The sequence below is a fragment of the Pteropus medius genome, unplaced genomic scaffold (assembly GCF_902729225.1).
Source record: "Pteropus medius unplaced genomic scaffold, Ma_sr-lr_union100, whole genome shotgun sequence".
Lineage (NCBI taxonomy): Eukaryota > Metazoa > Chordata > Mammalia > Chiroptera > Pteropodidae > Pteropus > Pteropus medius.
The window spans coordinates 34,746,907-34,765,126 of NW_024351730.1; the positions used below are offsets into that span (position 1 = coordinate 34,746,907).

Consider the following 18,220-nt stretch of genomic DNA (forward strand, 5'->3'; position numbering starts at 1 on the left):
AACAGAAGAAAGGAAGGAAGGAAAGGAAGGAAGGAAGGAAGGAAGGAAGGAAGGAAGGGAAGGAAGGAAGGAAGGAAGGAAGGAAGGAAGGAAGGAAGGAGGCTTTTCTCCTCAATTAGGAAGCGATGGGCCAAATATCCTTAAAAGGCATGAAGTCCGGACACAACACAGCCATTCCTCTCACAGTGGCCCTGATCATTAAGAGAGGCACCAACTACCAAGAGACTAACAGAGGCATTTATCCACTCTACAAGTTAACAGCTAGTAGCCCTGTTTGTCACATTTCTTTTCTCCTAAACCTTGTGAAATTTATCACCAAATTTTGTTGATATCACCTCCTACATAGTCTTTGAATTAATGTATTTCTTTCCTCTTGCTCACCAATACCTTAGTATATGCAATCTCCTCTTTCCATTACAACCACTAACTGTTCTCTGGTACCACTCTGACCTCCCTTTTATTTGTTTTCTTCTCCATTTAGGCAGAGACATCTTTTCAACATGCAAACCTATAATCTGACATCCATGCTTAAAAAGCTTTCATAGGTTCCTTTATTCTTAGAATAAAGACCAATTCTTAATGTGGCCAGCCACGATGTGGTCCCAACACATCTCCAGCCTCTTCCTCCTTATTTCCTCCAGCCTCCTTATTTCCTCCAGCTGCATTCCTCTTTGATTTGACAGGGTTCCCTCATACCACAAGGGATTTCCTCATGTTTCTGCTTTTACTTGGAATGCTTTCCCTTCAAATCCTGCTTGTTTATTAACTGCCAGTCATTTTTTTTTTTTTTTTTTTAGATCTTAGCTCAAACATTACTTCCTCAACAAAGCAATTGTAATACTCCCCTTACCTCTATCTCATGCCAGCTGGGTTAAGTTACCTTTTAGATAATTCTCAACATTATGTACCCCATGGCATTTATCGCAGATAATAATTACACACTTATCATATGATAATTATTATTGATCTTTATCACTAGACTATAACCTAAATGAAGAGAAAAACTGTATGGCTTTCTTATTATTTTAACCTCAATATCTAGCAAAGTTTCTGGTGCGTAGTCAGTAAGCAATATTTCTTAAATGAAGAATGAGTTTCTCAATGGAGTCAGTAATAAATGGTTAAAGCAGCAATAAATTGCTTATTTCCATTCATCGGGATAACTCTGATCAGAATATGAATAGTTAAATTATTTTGAAATTTCTAATGAACAAATTCAATGATTTTATTTAAATTCTGAGAATTTTTGGCATCCCAAAATGAAACAAGTTTGTAGTTATTGGTGTCTTCCTTAAATTATAGAAATTCAGAACATTATTGCTAAATTGGGCTTTAACTCAGTTTTCTAGTTTAGTTTCCTCATTATATGCAAAAGAGTCTTAAGAGACCTGCAAAAGGTCATCCAGCCAGTTATGGACAGAGCAGAGATAGAAATCAGCCAATTAAACTCACAGTTCAACATTTTTTTCCTACAACTATGCTATAATTTCTAGGTTTAACAGCTTCATTTTCACATTAGAAATTTATAGAAACCTATAAGTACACATAAGAGAAAAATCTCCAAATGGTTAATTTTGTCACATCATTTAGATTTCTGCTTAAAAAATATTAAAATAGCAAATATTTTAAAAAGATAAAAAACAAGCTGAATTTTATAAGAAATAAAGACTTTCATGATACTTGCAATTTACATTGTATACTTTAGGTGGGAGGGGGTATGGTACATGTTTCTCTGGTTTCATATTTTGAAGCAAAGAATTTGTCCAGTTAAATTTGGTTGTCCATGATTCAGTTTATAAATACCCAAAGGGAAACTAGGTTTTGAGGAAGTGGTTGGGGACGTGACATAATGGATGGAAAAGCACTACTAGTAACCAGTCTATTTCAATTGGTTGTGGCCTTGGATTGCTTGCTTCTCCTCTGTAGATTTCACTTTCATCTGTACAATCAAGGAGTTGGTCTAAATCATGGGCTCTGTCTGCCGATGGGTTTCCAAGATCCCGTGCAGGCTTTTGGTGTGTGTATGTGAGTGTACATTTTGTGGGAAGAGGGTCCATAGCTTCTACTAGATTGGTAAAAGGGTCTGGAACACAAACAGGTTTATTATGTCTGTACTAATTTCTGTACTCCTACCTTTTGAAATGTAATAAAGCTATACATATAATTATAATTTCAGATAAAAATAGGTATTAGTATAATTATTAGCACAAGTAATAAGATTATTTGAAATGCATAGTCTATACCAAGGAGTACTACCATCAACTATAAATTCAAGTGTTAGCCGGGGAACTTCACTAGAAGCCCAGCTAGATTTTCTGTAATTCGCATCAATTGTGCAGACAATGCAACTCCATGTGATAAAAATCTAAATATGCCACAGGTTTTTAGTCCTTTTTTTAAATCTAGGCTTGCTACATAGGATTAAGTAGAAACAACAACCCTGAGCAGTTTGCCATCAAACAAAGCCACTTTCTTACAGTGTTCACAATATCTAGTCTAAAACCATTTTGATTATAACTTTTGGATGGTTAAATAGCCACTGTTGCTATACTATCTATATAATTATTAAAGACACAGAGGTAAAAGTTACTCTGATTATTTACTTATCTCCTTCCTTCCTTTCCTACTTAATTTAACAAATATTCCTCAATTGTCTACTGTGTCAGGCACTGTTCTAGACATGTGAAATATCAGTGAACAAAGTAAAATATATTCTACCCTCTTGCTGCTTATATTTGAGAAAGGGAGAAATAAACAACATACATAAAAATAAGTAACTTATTTATTATTTTTAAAGGTGATAAACGCTTTGGCAAAAAGGAAAAAAAAAATAAAGAATAGGGAGATTAAGAATATCAGAGGTGAGGAGAATGGTTCCAGTTTTAAACAGGTCTGGGTAGGCCTGACTGAGAAAGTGTCATTTAACAAAGACCTGAGTTGATAAGGGAGTAGGCCAAGTACATGTATGATCTTGGGGAAGAGCTTTCCAGAGGGAAGAGACAGAACAAGAGTAAGCTTGATTTTTTTTATTGTTATTATTTATTTATTTTTTCAACGTATAGCAAAGAAGCTCTTGTGGCAGTGAAAAAGCAAAAATCATTCTGCTGCTCTGGTTGTGAAGTTTATAAAATAGCATCTTCCGGTTGACACCTCATTTTTTATTACTTATCTGTTTAAAATGAAAGCCACTGTGTCTTTTATAGAATCTTACCAGAGTCACATTTGCATCAAGAAATGCAAAGTCAAATTTCTTCTGAGCATTTTAAAATCACTCTAAAACCATGATTTCTGGTTGTTATGCATTTTAAGTCTCTCAGTTTCCACAAACTTGTATTTGTCGATAAACTCTTATATGACCAGCAAATATGCGATTTAAAAGGAGATGATGTCATTATTAAAAAATGAAGTAAAAAAATCTTAATTTTGAAAATTTAGAGAGTGGGCACAAAATGATCTGTTATATTCCAACAAAGAGAAATTCCAAGATTCATAGCTAACAATGAAAGCACCCATTCTTTCTGAAATGTCACTATTCCTTTGGCATTTATTACATTGTTCATTTCATTAACCTCCTTCCAAAAAAATGAAACAATCATGATAATTGTACAATGTTCACAGCATTTATCTGGGTTAATACCTCAAAAAGGAATAGCCATGTATATAAAGGTAGCACATTTTAATGTGGGGTCGGCCCTCCCCAAGTAAGCATCTTATTCATGTCTAGTGCCTTGCATGAAAATGCACTGTGATCTCGCAAGCTTAAAAGTATAACATAAAATGTAGGCAACCATACCTTGCCCAACTGGTCCTTTCTGCCAAAGCCAGTAGCAGCTGCAATGCTCCCTGCTCCCTCCACTGTCTTCTGTGCAACTGCTGTCACCCCTGTCACCACCGCCTCTCCAACATTTGTCACTTGCTCTTTGGTCTTCTCAGCCACTGGGATAAATTAAGAGCAAGAACAGATCAAGGGATGATGGAACGACAGTAACTTAAAATAATTTTACTTCCACTAGCTGTCAAGTTCTAAAGACCTATATTTATACATATCATAGACAGTTGAAAAATCAGAAGAAATAAAAGCTACAGAGATTTCTACATGAGTGTAGAAATCTAAATCTTTGCTAAAATACTTTTTTTTTTAATTATTAAAAGTTGCTTCAAGTTTAATGATCACAAATTTAGACCCATGAGTGATTTGGGTTTGGTTTACATTTTTTTTTTTAGGAAAGTTTGCAGAAAGCTATGCTTACAGGCACAATTTTAGTTGTATCAGACTCATCATGAAATTTATTTCATTAATTCAATTTCAGTGCCAATTCTTTATCTCACTCAAGAGGTTCATTTTCACCTTACTTTCTGAGTCACATTACATTCATGCTCATACATATCACTATCAGAAATAAACAACAGAGTAAGGAATGGTTATGAGGGAACTTTGATTCTTAAAACTTCAGGTAGTTGAAACAGAAAGATTTTTTAAGAATAAGATTGATTTTCAATAATTTTAATGAGAACAAAAAAGCCAGGCATTAAATAAAGTATAAAAATAAAGAGGTTTATTGAACACTTAATTTTTTTTTCCTAAAACAAAATACAATGCTATTCTTTAGAAGGTTTCTAAAAATGTTAAATATTGAGAAAGACAGTATAAATAATTTAGGATTGGATTTAGAAGCAGAGATTTAACCTTATTTCAAAAATTCTCCAAGACACTAGCTGATATAATTGCTGAATTAATCTTTCTGTATTACCTCCATGCAATTACCAAATAAAAGAAGTGCCAATACAAAAAGATTGTTTGGATTAAATGAAGAGTTCTATGAAAGAGCAGCAAAAGACAAGAGAATCTGCTCTTTTAATAATTTCAAGGTCAATACAGAAATAAAACAACCCTTCTTCATCTAAACTTTATAACATTTATGCTTAAAAAACCTAGGTCTTGCATCTCATCTCTATGCAATGAATGCCTTCTTTTTGCCCCCCACAGACTTATTTTTTGCCTGCTTTTCCCCCACACTTCAGGAATTTATGGATTTCAGTGATATTCTTCCTTAGGCTCTCTCCTAAGCAAATAGAGACACATTTTCCTGTTATGCTTTACAATTATATACATCCTCTTCAGATATGTTCCAGTCTGAGGAACCCAAGGAGTTACACTATGTCAGCTGTTAAGTGTTATGTGCTAGTCACATGATTATTGTACAGATTTCATGTTACCAGTTGGGAGAAGCCAGTAATTAAACAGTGTAGACAAAACAACTGGGTTTCGAATAGACTATGTAGTTCATGGAAGCTAGGGTGGTCTGTAAGGACAAGGAGGCTTACGCTTTGGTTTAGGCAGTGGCAGGGAAGCTGAAGTGGCCCTAGAGTCCTAAACCAGAAAGTGCACACAGGTCTTGCTTGATATTTGCCTTTTACCACCTCTGGGTTTTGTCTGTTGCCTCCTAGTGAGTAATAGCTATTCACAACGTAAAGTTCAATTTAAATGCCGGTGAAATGCTGTACAGGAAATTTCGTATTTTAAAACACATCTAGAATGTTTTTCCTTTAAAAATAGTGAATTATCTGCTTCTAGTTGTCGTTTTATTCCCAAGAACATGAACAGAAAATGTTGCGTGATAATATTTTTTTGTTATAAAATCACAGACAAAACTAAATTTTGATCTTTTTATAGACTCATAATTTTCTGCCAGCCAAAAATTTATTTTTATAATATCTAGTAATTCTTTACATATGTATAAATCTTTATCTATTTTAATGTACATAAAACTGCACAGTAAACTGTACTTTGTACTTTATTATAATTCATTAGGTTTTATTATTGTAAGAATAAGTAAATTAGTTACATTACAAAATAACAGTGTACATGTAGCAATAATAGATACATTTTTAAAAAATTTCTCTAGGACTTAATCTATCTAGTGTATTTCCATTAACCTTGACTCTTTTCCCCTGGTAAGGTCTTCTACACTGTTTCTCTGTTTATTTACATTCCAAACAAAAGGGTGAAAAAAGGAAAATAGACACTCAAATTAGTACATTTTGCATCTAATAAAACTTTTTTAAAGGGAAAAGACATTATAACTTGGGTCAAAAAGGATACTTTCCTCCCAACCAATTGATAGTATAATATTTTAATTCTTTACATTTTCCTCCAAATGTGCCAGTCTTTCCCATTTTGGTTCATACAGCTCCATTTGGCCAGAAGCCTTCATCTCTTCAGATATCCCTCTATCTGTTTACTCAGCAAATTCAAGCTGATGTTAAAACTCACCACGAAAGCCAAATTTCATTTTAAAAACCTATCCACTCAATAAGTGACCTTATTCATCCTTCTGTGGTCCCATGAAATTTTAGATATATCTCTACTATTGAACTTTTTACCGTTGTACCATAATTATTCATTTCCTAGTATGTCTGTTTATCTCCACCCATGTATTTAGAGTTAATTAAAATCAGAGATTCTGTTTTATTTTTCTTTATATTATTTCATAGTATATAATCAATAAATAATTTTGAATGCATTAAAAGGAGTTTTAAATATATCTGTAATTTACACATTAACTTTAGTAATTAGATTTATATTTGACTTTAACTCAACAATAAAATTTAAGAAAGGAAATTTGCCACCAACCTTTAGAATAGATATAGCAAATCTAACCTTTGACAGTGAGGTAAAACTATAACATTAGAAAGATCTACTTTTGAATTGGTATACAAATGATTGATTCGAGGAAAATAATAAAATTTACATTATAAAACAATTTAACAAGAAAATTTAAATTATTACATGTTGAAAATTAACTGCATTCATTATCATGTAATAAATTTCTTTTTATAAAATTAAAAGCCTTCAGAAAAATCTCCATTAAAAGAAATTTCTTTACATCATGCATTTATGAGAAAAATGAGAAAGCTTATATATTTTTTAAAGCACCTTGAAAAACATGTCATTCAATAGGTCCAGATTAATTATACCCTTATATTTTCCTATAACATGATGCATTAAGTAGACAACTGAAATAACATCCTGAGATCAAACAACCAAGGTTTAAGGTAGAGTTTTCTGGATTTTATCTTGTGATTTTCTAACTGGGAGAATTTATTCCCCTTGGATTTTGTAGGTAGAAAACACCTCACCTAAGTTTACTAAAGTCTATATTTCTGCAAAAATAGCTAATGGGATAATTCTTAGAGAAGTTTTTCTTTTAAGATTAGCCAATAATATTATATAATATATAATAAGTTCTCATTTCCCTACTTTAAGACTAATAACAATAAAAATAGCATTTATTTTGCACTTACTATGTACCTATAATAAACACTTTAGACCATGTATAATAAGCAATCAATTTCTCCTCTCCTTAACCACTGAGGTAATTATCTTAAACTTACTTTTCCTCCTAATTAGAATTTGGAATTTTATATTAAATAACCCTACTCAACATATTAAGTAATTCATTTACCTGATGTGTAAGAGAGATGGTACTTATTGCAGCTTTATTAATACATTTCTCAGAGCCAGACTATGATGACATTTTTGATATTTTACTAGTTCTAGGGGGGTTGATTGGTGCAATGGCTATGAATGTGCCCACACCAAAATCATCATGGCCTTGCTGCATCGCAGCATTTTCCACAGTGTTCTGGGCAACGCTAGCTTAATTCAACCCTAGCAACTATTGAAAGAAGTTCAAATAAGTTTGAAGAACCCCAGGTTAAACTAAATTATGCAAATTCTTTTACTGTAGGACACCTCAAATTTTCAACATGCTAAAGGAAAATGTAATACACAAAGTCTCTCACGTTACAAAAACATGGAAACATAAGCTGGTGTGCTACTATTCTCCAGAAAATATTGCCTCATTATGCAAGCTTTAATAGTGCAAGTGCATGTGTGCACACAGACACATATCTAAACCTGTGTTTACGGTGTGTCATTCTGGAGAAGCCTCAAAAATTTTGACTTTGTCAACAGTCATCCTTGAAGTCCATATCCAGAGCCTCCATTAGATTACGGTATTAGTTATGTCCTTTATTTTTTACCATAGGCTCTGAAACTTGCAACGTGCTCATCTGCTTTCTCAACATGGATTCTCCTTCAACTATCAAAATGGAACACTTAATCTAGGTAGGCCCTCTTTGAATAGTACAGTCTCCAACTGCTTACATCCAGTTCTTATTAAAATCGTGCTTAATAACATCACATTTATAGAAAGTCCCTAGAAGGCATTTTACTTGCTTTACTCTCAGCATTAATATTGTATTGCAACAGAGCAAATATAAGCTGCATACTTTAACTTAGCTTCCAGCAAAATCAGTTTCAAAGGGTTCTGTTATAATTTTACACTCATTTTTTATCAAAAAATGTGTATAAAATAGTCACATGAAATACTTTTCCACTAGCTATACAACCATTGCTCAAGATAGATTCACTATAAAGTGATAATAAGTAAAACCTACACAATACATATTATTTGCTTTCAGTACTCTAGATGCTTTGTATACATCAATTCACTTACTTTAGAAAAATTACACTGCTAGAAGATGCAAGCAAAAATTTGAACTGAGGAGTTCTGGCTCCAGTGTTTATGGTTTCGATCACAATACTAGTATTATATAGTATTATTAATATTCCCATCTGATTTTCCCCATTTCTATTTTATAATTCAGTAATAGAATGTGTTATTTTTCTGAGGCACTATTACTGCTTTCCGATCATATAAATTACATTTTTGATTATATCTCTTACCACATCTATCTGGAAGGTTGGAGTGCATACAACTTGAAATTTATTATACCAAGTGTGGGCTCCTAACATTGTCAAATTTTGGTTCTCCTTTGATTTTTCTATTTCTATTACTATTATCTTCCTTATCATCACCAAAACCACCATGATTTTCATCATTTTCGCTATTTCTTTATTGAGTTTTCTTATTGATTTATGTAAATTCTTGGTGAAATTAGACCATATAGAGATAAATACAATAAGTAATTTACTGATTATCCCAAGGCTGTTTCCTAAAATGGACACAGTGATTATTCGCAATTGCATTCCACATGATCAATGCTGGGGCTATACAGATTACTAGATATTTTCAGTGATATAATCCCATGGAGCTTACCTGTTGTCACACCGTGAACCACACCTTCCTTGGTTTTGGAGCCTATATAAACAAACAAATTCAAAACATAAATCTCAAACTGGACTGTATTGCTGATAGCTAATCAAATGAAACTAATCAAAACCAAACTCTCAGTCTTAAGAAGTCCATATACAAAGATATCCTCAGGACCGAAAAACTAAACCAATGAAACTCAGTAATCTCTATAACAAGTAGAAGGAAGCAAGGCTAGTAGGAGACATTGAAGAATATCAAAAAGTGAGGACATAAAAACTGGGAAATTATTGAAACCTATATTTGGATATCAAGATAGTTACCAATCTTAAGTTTAAAAATGCACTGTTTTGCAAACCCTTACTAAGTATGCTAGAAATAACTATAAACAAAGGAAAAAAGTATAAGTGAGCCTCAGTTTCCTTATCAGTAAATTAATACATTAGATTAATTAAATAATCTCTAAGAAGCTAGTTCTTAAACTGGAGAGTGCAGCAGAATTAACTGGGAGTGACTTTAAAAATGTTGACTCTTGAGTCAGAACCTCAGATATTCAGTTAAATATCAGGTAAAGATATTTGCACTTTTAATAACCTTCATGATCTAATGCAGGTAATTCATGGATCAAATTTGAGAAACACTATTCTGAGGCAGTTTCTAGTTCCAAATTTACTTAAAATTTAGTAGTGCATATCTATGATTTAAATAATATGATGGTCAATAAGATGATCTAAATAAATATACAGAATCATATTGAAAATGTTCACTGAGTATATAATATAAAAATATATAAAAATATGGCATTAAGTGAAATTTCCATGCATATTTAAATTTATATTCTACAAAACAGTTAAAGAAAGTTTCTACATTTAATAAAATAATTGAAATATATTTAAAAGCTTCCAATTTGAGTATACTTAAGGACCTACAATTAAAATAAAACATGAACTATACTTTTTATGTATACTTAAGTTTTATATTTAAGAAAGTGTGCTCTGGATTCCGATATTCTGGATTTAAATCTTCACTTCACTATGTAATAATCAAATACACATCATTCGGACAAAGTGAAGATCAAAGGAAATAATACACACGAAGATCTTAAAACAGTGTTTAGGACATAGTAAATACTTAAGTGAAACTGTTATTATTCTTTACATATCATATTTGTAAAGATTTTTGCAGTTTAAAACATGGGAAAAATCACCAAAACATAAATTGGTAAAAGTGAAATTGTACAGTTGTTAAATATGTTATAAAGAACACAGGATAGTATTATGTAGATATATGTGATGTGGTGTGTGCATGTGTACTTTGCAGGCAATGCTTGTTTTGCATAGTCCCATTGGATCAGAAAATGATACTCATAAGCTGAGTTGAAGCTGTGTAAAAGATCTTAATAATTAATGATGAAAATTATGATTAATCTTTGGTAAAAATTACAATTGTCCCATGGCCTTAAAATTTTTTCTCAAAATATTAAAAACTCTCTTAGTTATTTATAAATATATAGGAAAGTGAAAAATTAGTAAAACTAATATTTACTAGTATACTATAATTTTAAACATTGAAAATTAAAGTGTTTTATTTCTTGGTAAAAAAACTTTTTGAGTACTTTAAACGCTGCTTGTCTTCCTGTTCTCATTGTATAACTTCCTGTATGGAGCAAGCTTCTTTTCTAAGCCTTAGAAAATGTGTAAATTTGTGTCAGTTTCCAAAATGTTATCCTTTGCACTTTTAATGACATATTATATCTCTGACTGTTCTATTACAGTGAGGTATTATTGTGGCATCACTTCCTCTGGGACATCTTCACATTATTCATTATAACCACTTTTTCCACATACGTTGAGACCGTCATCTTCAAAAGTTCCTTTGGCTGCACATCTAGAGTCTCTGGAACTGTAGCAGTGCCAACATTCCTACAGTCAGCTATTTCTTCTATAAATAAATTCACGTTTGATTCAAATTTTACTTCCAGCATTTTTCACTTCATTTCTTTGCTGCACTTTCATCTTTTGGGGCTAATTTCCTCTTTCAATTATGCATTTTTGTAAAATATCACATGGATTTTTCACTGGACAACAAGGTGGCAACACAAGCAAGGGTTTTGCTATCTACGTAAACTGAATAGCAGGTGTACTGTAGCCAATCACAAACACATTTTGAAAGAAGCGAAGTGATTCAATCATGGATTATAATGGTTCCTGTTATTTATGTAGTGATTTGTGGGCTGAAGAGCTAAAAGCAGTTTGCACTTCATGCAATCACTCACATTTTATGTACTGTGGTAACAGAAATTTCTACTGTGTTGTTAGGGATATGTTATTTAACTAACTGTGGTAACTGAAATTCATGTATCCTGGAAATATGTTAAGTGAAAACAGCCTGTATTTGAGAGAACATTTATCACTACTCACCTGCCATCCCTTGCAACCCATATTGTGAAAAAAGTGACTAGTAAAAAGAAATGTTTAACTGTTGGTCTGCAGTCTTTCCTCTCTGCCTCAGTAGTACCTGAGAATTTGACCTTTGGCTAAGTCAGGGACTGTATCCTGCATCAAGATAAATGAGAGTCTTGATAAGGTTGCTTCTTATCAAATCAATCATCTGTTTGCTGTCAATTGTTTATTAGTGATTAACCTTTAACTGATGAGTAACTTGTAATAGAAAAGATATAGATCCAAAATAGGTGCCCAGTGGCTATGTGACTAGACAGATATAAAAGCTGAAGGGACACTAGCTGAGCTGAGGAAGTCCACATGCGTCACGTCTTTTCTCTCAATGCTTCACAAAACTACATGGCAGACAAAGTCAGAAGCAATGCCTGGGAGTTGCAAGAACCCAACTGTGCTGGTGTTGTGCATGTTATGCTGACTTTCTCAGCTTGCTGCAGGTTAAGCATATTAAATAACAGTGATTCTTATGGTAGTTGTTCAATTAGTTGAAATATAGCTTCCAAAAGCATAATACTATAAAGGAATAACATTACTTTTCTCATGAAGTTTATGAAAACAGTGTGCCAAACTCCTTCAGCTACAGCAAACTTAGAAAATTTTCTTCAGTCACTTCCAATCTTTAAAACTAGTTATTGATAATAAGTTTTGTAGTGAAGAATGAAAATTAAAAAAAAAAATACGTTAACAAAATAATTTTTCTGTTGGAAAGTTTATTTGCTAACAATAACCATGACTCCTATATATAAAAGTGTGCTTCATGAAAATCCTCAAGATAATATTAATGAATAAAATCCAACAATGTATAAAAGGAATTATACACCATGACCTAGTAGTATTAATTCCAGGTAAGCAAGCCTGGCTCAGCTTTTGCAAAGTAAAGTAATCCATCATATCCACAGGCTCAAAAAGACAAATCACATGATCATATCAATAGATGCAGAAAAAGTATTTGATGAAATTCAAAATTCATGATAAATTTGACAAAATTCATGATAAAAACTCACAGTAAACTAGAAATAGAGGGTAACTTCTTCAACTTAATAAAGAATATTTATAAAAAAACCTACAGCTAATATCATATATCACGGTGAGAAACTAGAAGCTTTCCTACTAAGAACAGGAACAAGGCAAGGATGCCCCACTCACTCTGTCTTTTCAACATCATACTGGAAGTCCAAGCTAATGCAATGAGACCAAAAAAAAAAAAAAAAGGAAATAAAAAGTATACAAATTGGGAAAAAATAAATAAAACTGTCTTTGTTCTCAGATAACATGATAGTCTATGTAGAAAATCCAAAAGAATTGGAAAAAAGTACCTAGAACTAATAACTAATAAATGATTATAGCAAGGTTGCAGGATACAAGCTTAACAAACAAAAGTTAATTACTTTCCTTTATAGTAGCAATGAACAAGAGGGATTTGAAATTAAAAACACAATGCCATTTATATTAGTACCAAAAAAACAAAATTCTTAGTTACAAATTTAACAGAATATATATAAGATCTATAGAAGATAAACTACAAAGCTTTGATGAAGAAAATCAAAGAACAAGATAAAGATATATTCTGTGTTCATGAATAGAAAGACTTAATATTGTCGAGATATCAGTTCTTCCCAACTTGATCTATAGCTCAATGTAGTCTCAATCAAAATCCCTGTAAGTTATTTTGTGGATATTGAAAAACAGATTCCAAAGTTTATGTGGAGAGGCAAAAGGCCCAGAATAGCCAATACAACATTGATAGAGAAGAGTAAAGTTAGGGAACTGACACTATCTTACTTCAAGATTTACTGTAAAGCCAGAGTGTGAGACTGGCAAAAGAATAGCCAGTCAATGGAACAGAGAGTGCTGAAATAGAACCACATAAATATAGTCAACTGATTTTTGACAAAGGCAATACAATGGAGCAAATATAGTTCAATAAATAGTGCTGGAATAACTGAACATTCACATGCAAAAAAAAAAAAGGAATCTAGACACCAACTTTATACTTTCACACACATACACACACACACACACTCTCAAAAGGAATCACAGCCCTAAATGCAAGATGCATAACTATAAAACTCCTAGAAGATAACAGAAGAAAATCTCCATGACCGTGGGTCATGGCAATGACTTTTTAGATACTACACCAAAGACATGACCCACGAAAAAAAAAAATCAATTAATTTGACTTCATTAAAATTAAAAACTTTTGCTCTGGGACAATATCAAGAGAATGAAAAAAGAAGCTACAGGCTATGAAAAAATGTTTGAAAAAGATAAATCTGAAAAGGAATTGTTATCCAAAATATGCAAAGAATTCTTAGAACTCAACAGTAAGAAAATAACTCAACTGAAAAATGAGCAAGAGACCTGAACAGACACTTCACCAAAGCAGACTTACAGATGGCAAATAAGCATATAAAAAGATTCTCTGTGTCATATTTTATCAGGGAAATGCAAATTAAAAGAGCAACAAGACAGCAGTACACACCTATTAGAATGGCCAAAATTCAAACACTAGAAGCTGGTGAGGATGTGAAGCAATAGGGACTCTCATTCATTGCTAATGGGAATGGAAAATGGTACAGACCCTTTGGAAGATAGATTAGCAGTTTCTTACAAAACTAAGCATATTCTTAACATGAGAGTCAGCAATCATGCTCCTTGATATTTACCCAAAGGAATTGAAAACGTGTGTGCACACAAAAATCTGCACATTAGTGTTTACAGCAGCCTTATTCATAATTGCCAAATCTTGGAAGTAACCAAGATGTCCTTCAGTAGGTGAATAGATAAACTGTGGTACATCCGGATAATAGAAGATAATTCAGTACTAGAAAAAAAATGAGCTGATAAACCATGTGAAGACATGGAAGACCCTTAAATGCATATTACTAAATGAAAGAAAACAGTCTGAATAGGCCACATACAATATGATTCCAACTATATATGGTAATACTACAGAGACAGTAAAAAGATTAGTGGTTGCCAGGGGCTAGGGGAAGGGGATGAATAGACAGAGCAGAGAGGATTTGTAGGATATTGAAACTACTCTGTATGATATTGTAATGATAGATACATGTCATTATACATTTGTCCGATCCTATCTATATAAAGTACATCACCAAGAATGAACCCTAAGGAAAACTATGGACTCTGGGTGATAATAATGTGTCAATGTAGGTTAATCAATTATAATAAACGTATCACTCTGGCTGAGGACTGAATTTTTAAAAACACCCTCTGAAATATATCATTTATGCATAGAAATATTTTTTAAAAGAAACAAAAAGTCCTAAGTATTATTGAAAATAATCTGGAAAACCAAAAGATTAGGCCCACTTTTTACTATTAACTCAAAAACACATTCACCTACCCACACATACCTCTGACTCAGTCCATCCTTTGGCAAGTGATGATGCAAAAATGAATCAAGTGAGAAATACCAGCATTTAGAGCATCAATCATCCTAACCCAACGGTCATAAATAAATATCAAAATGGCATTTGGGGCTTACCTACCTACATAGAGAACACCCTCTTTTGTCTTCCCTGCTGCTTCAGCCACACCCTGTTTGGTTTTTTCAGCAGCAGCCACGACTCCCTCCTTGGCCTTTGAAAGTCCTTTCATGAATACATCCATGGCTAATAAATTCCTTTACACCACACTGGAGAACACAAAATACACTTGAATGAGAACTTTTGGGTAAAACAAAACAATACTAGAACCATCCAAGGTAAAAACCCCTGAAAGATCAGTAGAATTCCCCAAAGTGTGAGACTCTTTTAAGTGTTCCCTTATTTCAACCATTGGACAAAGAAGCTCTTTTTTTGTTTTTGCATTAAAAATGTAGCTCCCCCATGCATCTTGGCTAGTAAAAGTCGAGCCTCCTAAACATGGACTAGGATGAACCATCTCAGCTGTTCATACTGCATCTCCGAAGTCGCATGAAAAGACAGATCCCTCTTTCAACTTCCCAGGGTCCAAGCTGTGACAGTAAGTTAGAAGTACCTTTAGAAGACAGATCACAGAAAAAGAATGGAAGCTGGAGGAATGGGGTCAGGGGCACTCTTAAAATGAATCCCAGAAGAGGGCTAATAGGTTGAGGAAGAGAAGAGAGAACAGAGCTACTCACTCTGGGTGTAGCTGAACCTCAGGCTTACTGAGAGCACACCCGCACTCGCGCTAATCCACCCGACCACCCACCCCCGCCCTCAGCTATCTACCCTGAGCAGGCCCTCAGCTGTCTACCCTGGGCAGGCCTGTTCACACCATCCAGCAGCACCGAGACGCGCGCCAGCCACTCGAGGGGGCGTTCTCTGCGCGCGCGCGCGCGCGCGAACCTGCTCCAGACCCGGCGCCCGCACCTGTTAACCCTTTACCACCTGTTGACTTGTCCCCTCTGTGCTTCCATTTAATTATTTGCCAAACGCAGCTAATTACTTTACCAGAGAGAACCAAGAGGGCTGACTGGGGGATTTAAGGAAAAAGAGAAAGTTGGATGTTTATGCTCCATCCAGCATGCTCCCTTGTTTCCCAAAGGAAAAGCGTTTCCTGGAAAAGCCAGACCCCTCAGCTTTAGAGGACGCGAAGAGGGGAAAATCTAAAGCTGGAGGAAAGCCAGGTCAACTTACTTTCCCCAAGCTCACCAAAGGGATACGTACCCACCTCCGAGACTTGACACAGGAGGTCCTCACTGCGGCACCAATGCCCCTGGCAGGCGTCTGCAATGACTCCTCTCCCACCAGGTGTTCGGGACTTCCAAAGCTGCCCATTTAGATCTATATGTACTTACCTGATTCCCTCTGCTTCTCAGAACTCTGATTCCTCCCACCCCCGCTTTAAAGACATTTAAACAATTCTCAAATGTTATTTAAATGAAAGGGAGGAAAAAGAGCGCACAGAAAGGGCGGAAACGCCACCAGGAGAGGGATGGTCCCCAGAGGAGGCTGCTGTCAACACAACCCGGCGATGAGAGGCAAAGGGTGTGGGATATGAACCCACGAACCTGTCGTCGAATTGCCACTCCCCGTCCCCCGGCGCTAGAGGATCCCAGAGAAAAAGAGCGCCGGAGGGAAGGCGGGGAGAAAGCGCGAAGGATGCTAAAGGTAAGGCTGGGTCCCCGGGTCTGCTCTAAAGCCAGTACGCACCTCACCCCACGTCGCCGCACTCGGTCGCTCGCCCCCTTTTTTGGGTCCCCTTTTCGTCGTCTCGGTCTTCTTCCTCTTTTTCCTCCTTCTCCTCCGCTCACCTCCCCCGCAGCTGATTTGTCAGCGCCTCTCCCCGCCCCTCTCCCGCGGCTAGCTGCTTTCCGCGCCGCGTGCACTGTACTCTTCTTCGACCAGGATGGGGGTGGAGGGAAGGCTGTATCCAGCTCCAGCCGCCTGCCTCCTTCTGGGAGGCGGGAAGATGTGGGTGTTCTGCGCTTCACCTCAAGTTCAGGGTCACGGGGACTCTTCTGGCGATCCCGAGTGGTTAGGCTTGGGCTGTCATCTCTCCCTCTTTCTCATCCCCTTTCCTCCCCTGTCTCTCTCTGCCTTTCCCTCTGGTTCCTCACTGGGACACCCCCACCCCATGTCAGAGCCAATCTGGGAGCGTGGGAGTCTAAGGGATCAACCACCGAAAATAGAGCCAGTCTCTTGGGGGAGCTGCTGAAGGGGACAGGCAGCTCAGGAAGGTGCTCACATCAGCATGCCAAGAGCACGTTTCTCTTGGATCGCTAAATTTGATTAATGGTCGTCGGACACAACGTTAAGGGCGCTTTTGCTTAAATATACTCAGTTTTCGTTTGTTCTTAACCTTGCCCGAGCCAGAAAAGGCCCCGTGGGTAGAGAAGAGATTAGTAAGGAAGAGTTACATACAGGTGGAGAAGGCAGGAGGAGGCTCGTCAAATCCTCTTCCCACCTCACTATCACCATTTTCTTTTCCACCAATCAGAGGCTGCCAGACTCAGGTTTTTCCATCAGCTACAAGGAATAAATATTCTCCAGCCGTCGAAATCAAGCAGTCGTAAGGCTTTTAGATATCGAATGGAATTTACTTTCCAGACTCAAGTGCCTGTATGCAGGAGACAAATCCAGCGTGGTTTATTCTCCCGAGCCATCATATCCAATTTCGTCTTCGGCTCCTTCTGAAACCGCGATTCTACACATCACTCACCTTTTCTGACTTCTGATTCACGTTTCCCTCTGAGCTGACACCCCTCCCCATCCCCACACAGACACACAGACACGCGCAGGCTTCAAGACAATTATTGCATTGCTTAACACATTTTCACCTCTTTCAGAGCTGGAGGGAGAACAGCTGTTTCCGGATCACACCAGAATGGAGAACCAAGCTCCTCCCTCCAACAGGATGCCTTTGCTTTCTTTGCCTGGATTGGGAGGGTGATTTTAGCACTGGAAAGGAAAATAAAGTAGTTGCTGTGTGTTTTTATTTTGTTTGGAGTTTTGTATTTCTTTTCTTCTTATTCTTCTTCTTTTGGGGGAGATATTTTCTCTGACCTTGCACTCACTTAAGTCTAAAATCTGAGTGAAATGCAATTTAAACCTACAAAACAACCGTTTGGAACGAAAGGGGACAGAAAACAAGTACATATATTGATTAAACAATTCTTTGCATTATCGGTCTGCCCTTTATAAAGGTAGCCCT

General features: G+C 35.6%; 1 protein-coding gene across 5 annotated transcripts in view; it reads right to left on the reverse strand.

Annotated features, from left to right (window-relative positions):
* Nucleotides 1–17,882, reverse strand: part of SNCA (synuclein alpha) — a 102,920-nt gene extending 85,038 nt beyond the window's left edge. Inside the window, exons 1-5 of one of the 5 annotated variants that reach the window (XM_039845715.1) lie at nt 17,847–17,882; nt 17,431–17,626; nt 15,091–15,236; nt 9,126–9,167; nt 3,794–3,936 (exon numbers count right to left, since the gene is read on the reverse strand). In XM_039845715.1, coding sequence (XP_039701649.1) covers nt 3,794–3,936; nt 9,126–9,167; nt 15,091–15,211 — 306 coding nt within the window. In that variant the 5' untranslated portion in view covers nt 15,212–15,236; nt 17,431–17,626; nt 17,847–17,882. The other 4 variants (XM_039845711.1, XM_039845712.1, XM_039845716.1 and 1 more) reach the window with 4 other exon arrangements.
* Between the last annotated feature and the right edge of the window lie 338 nt (nt 17,883–18,220).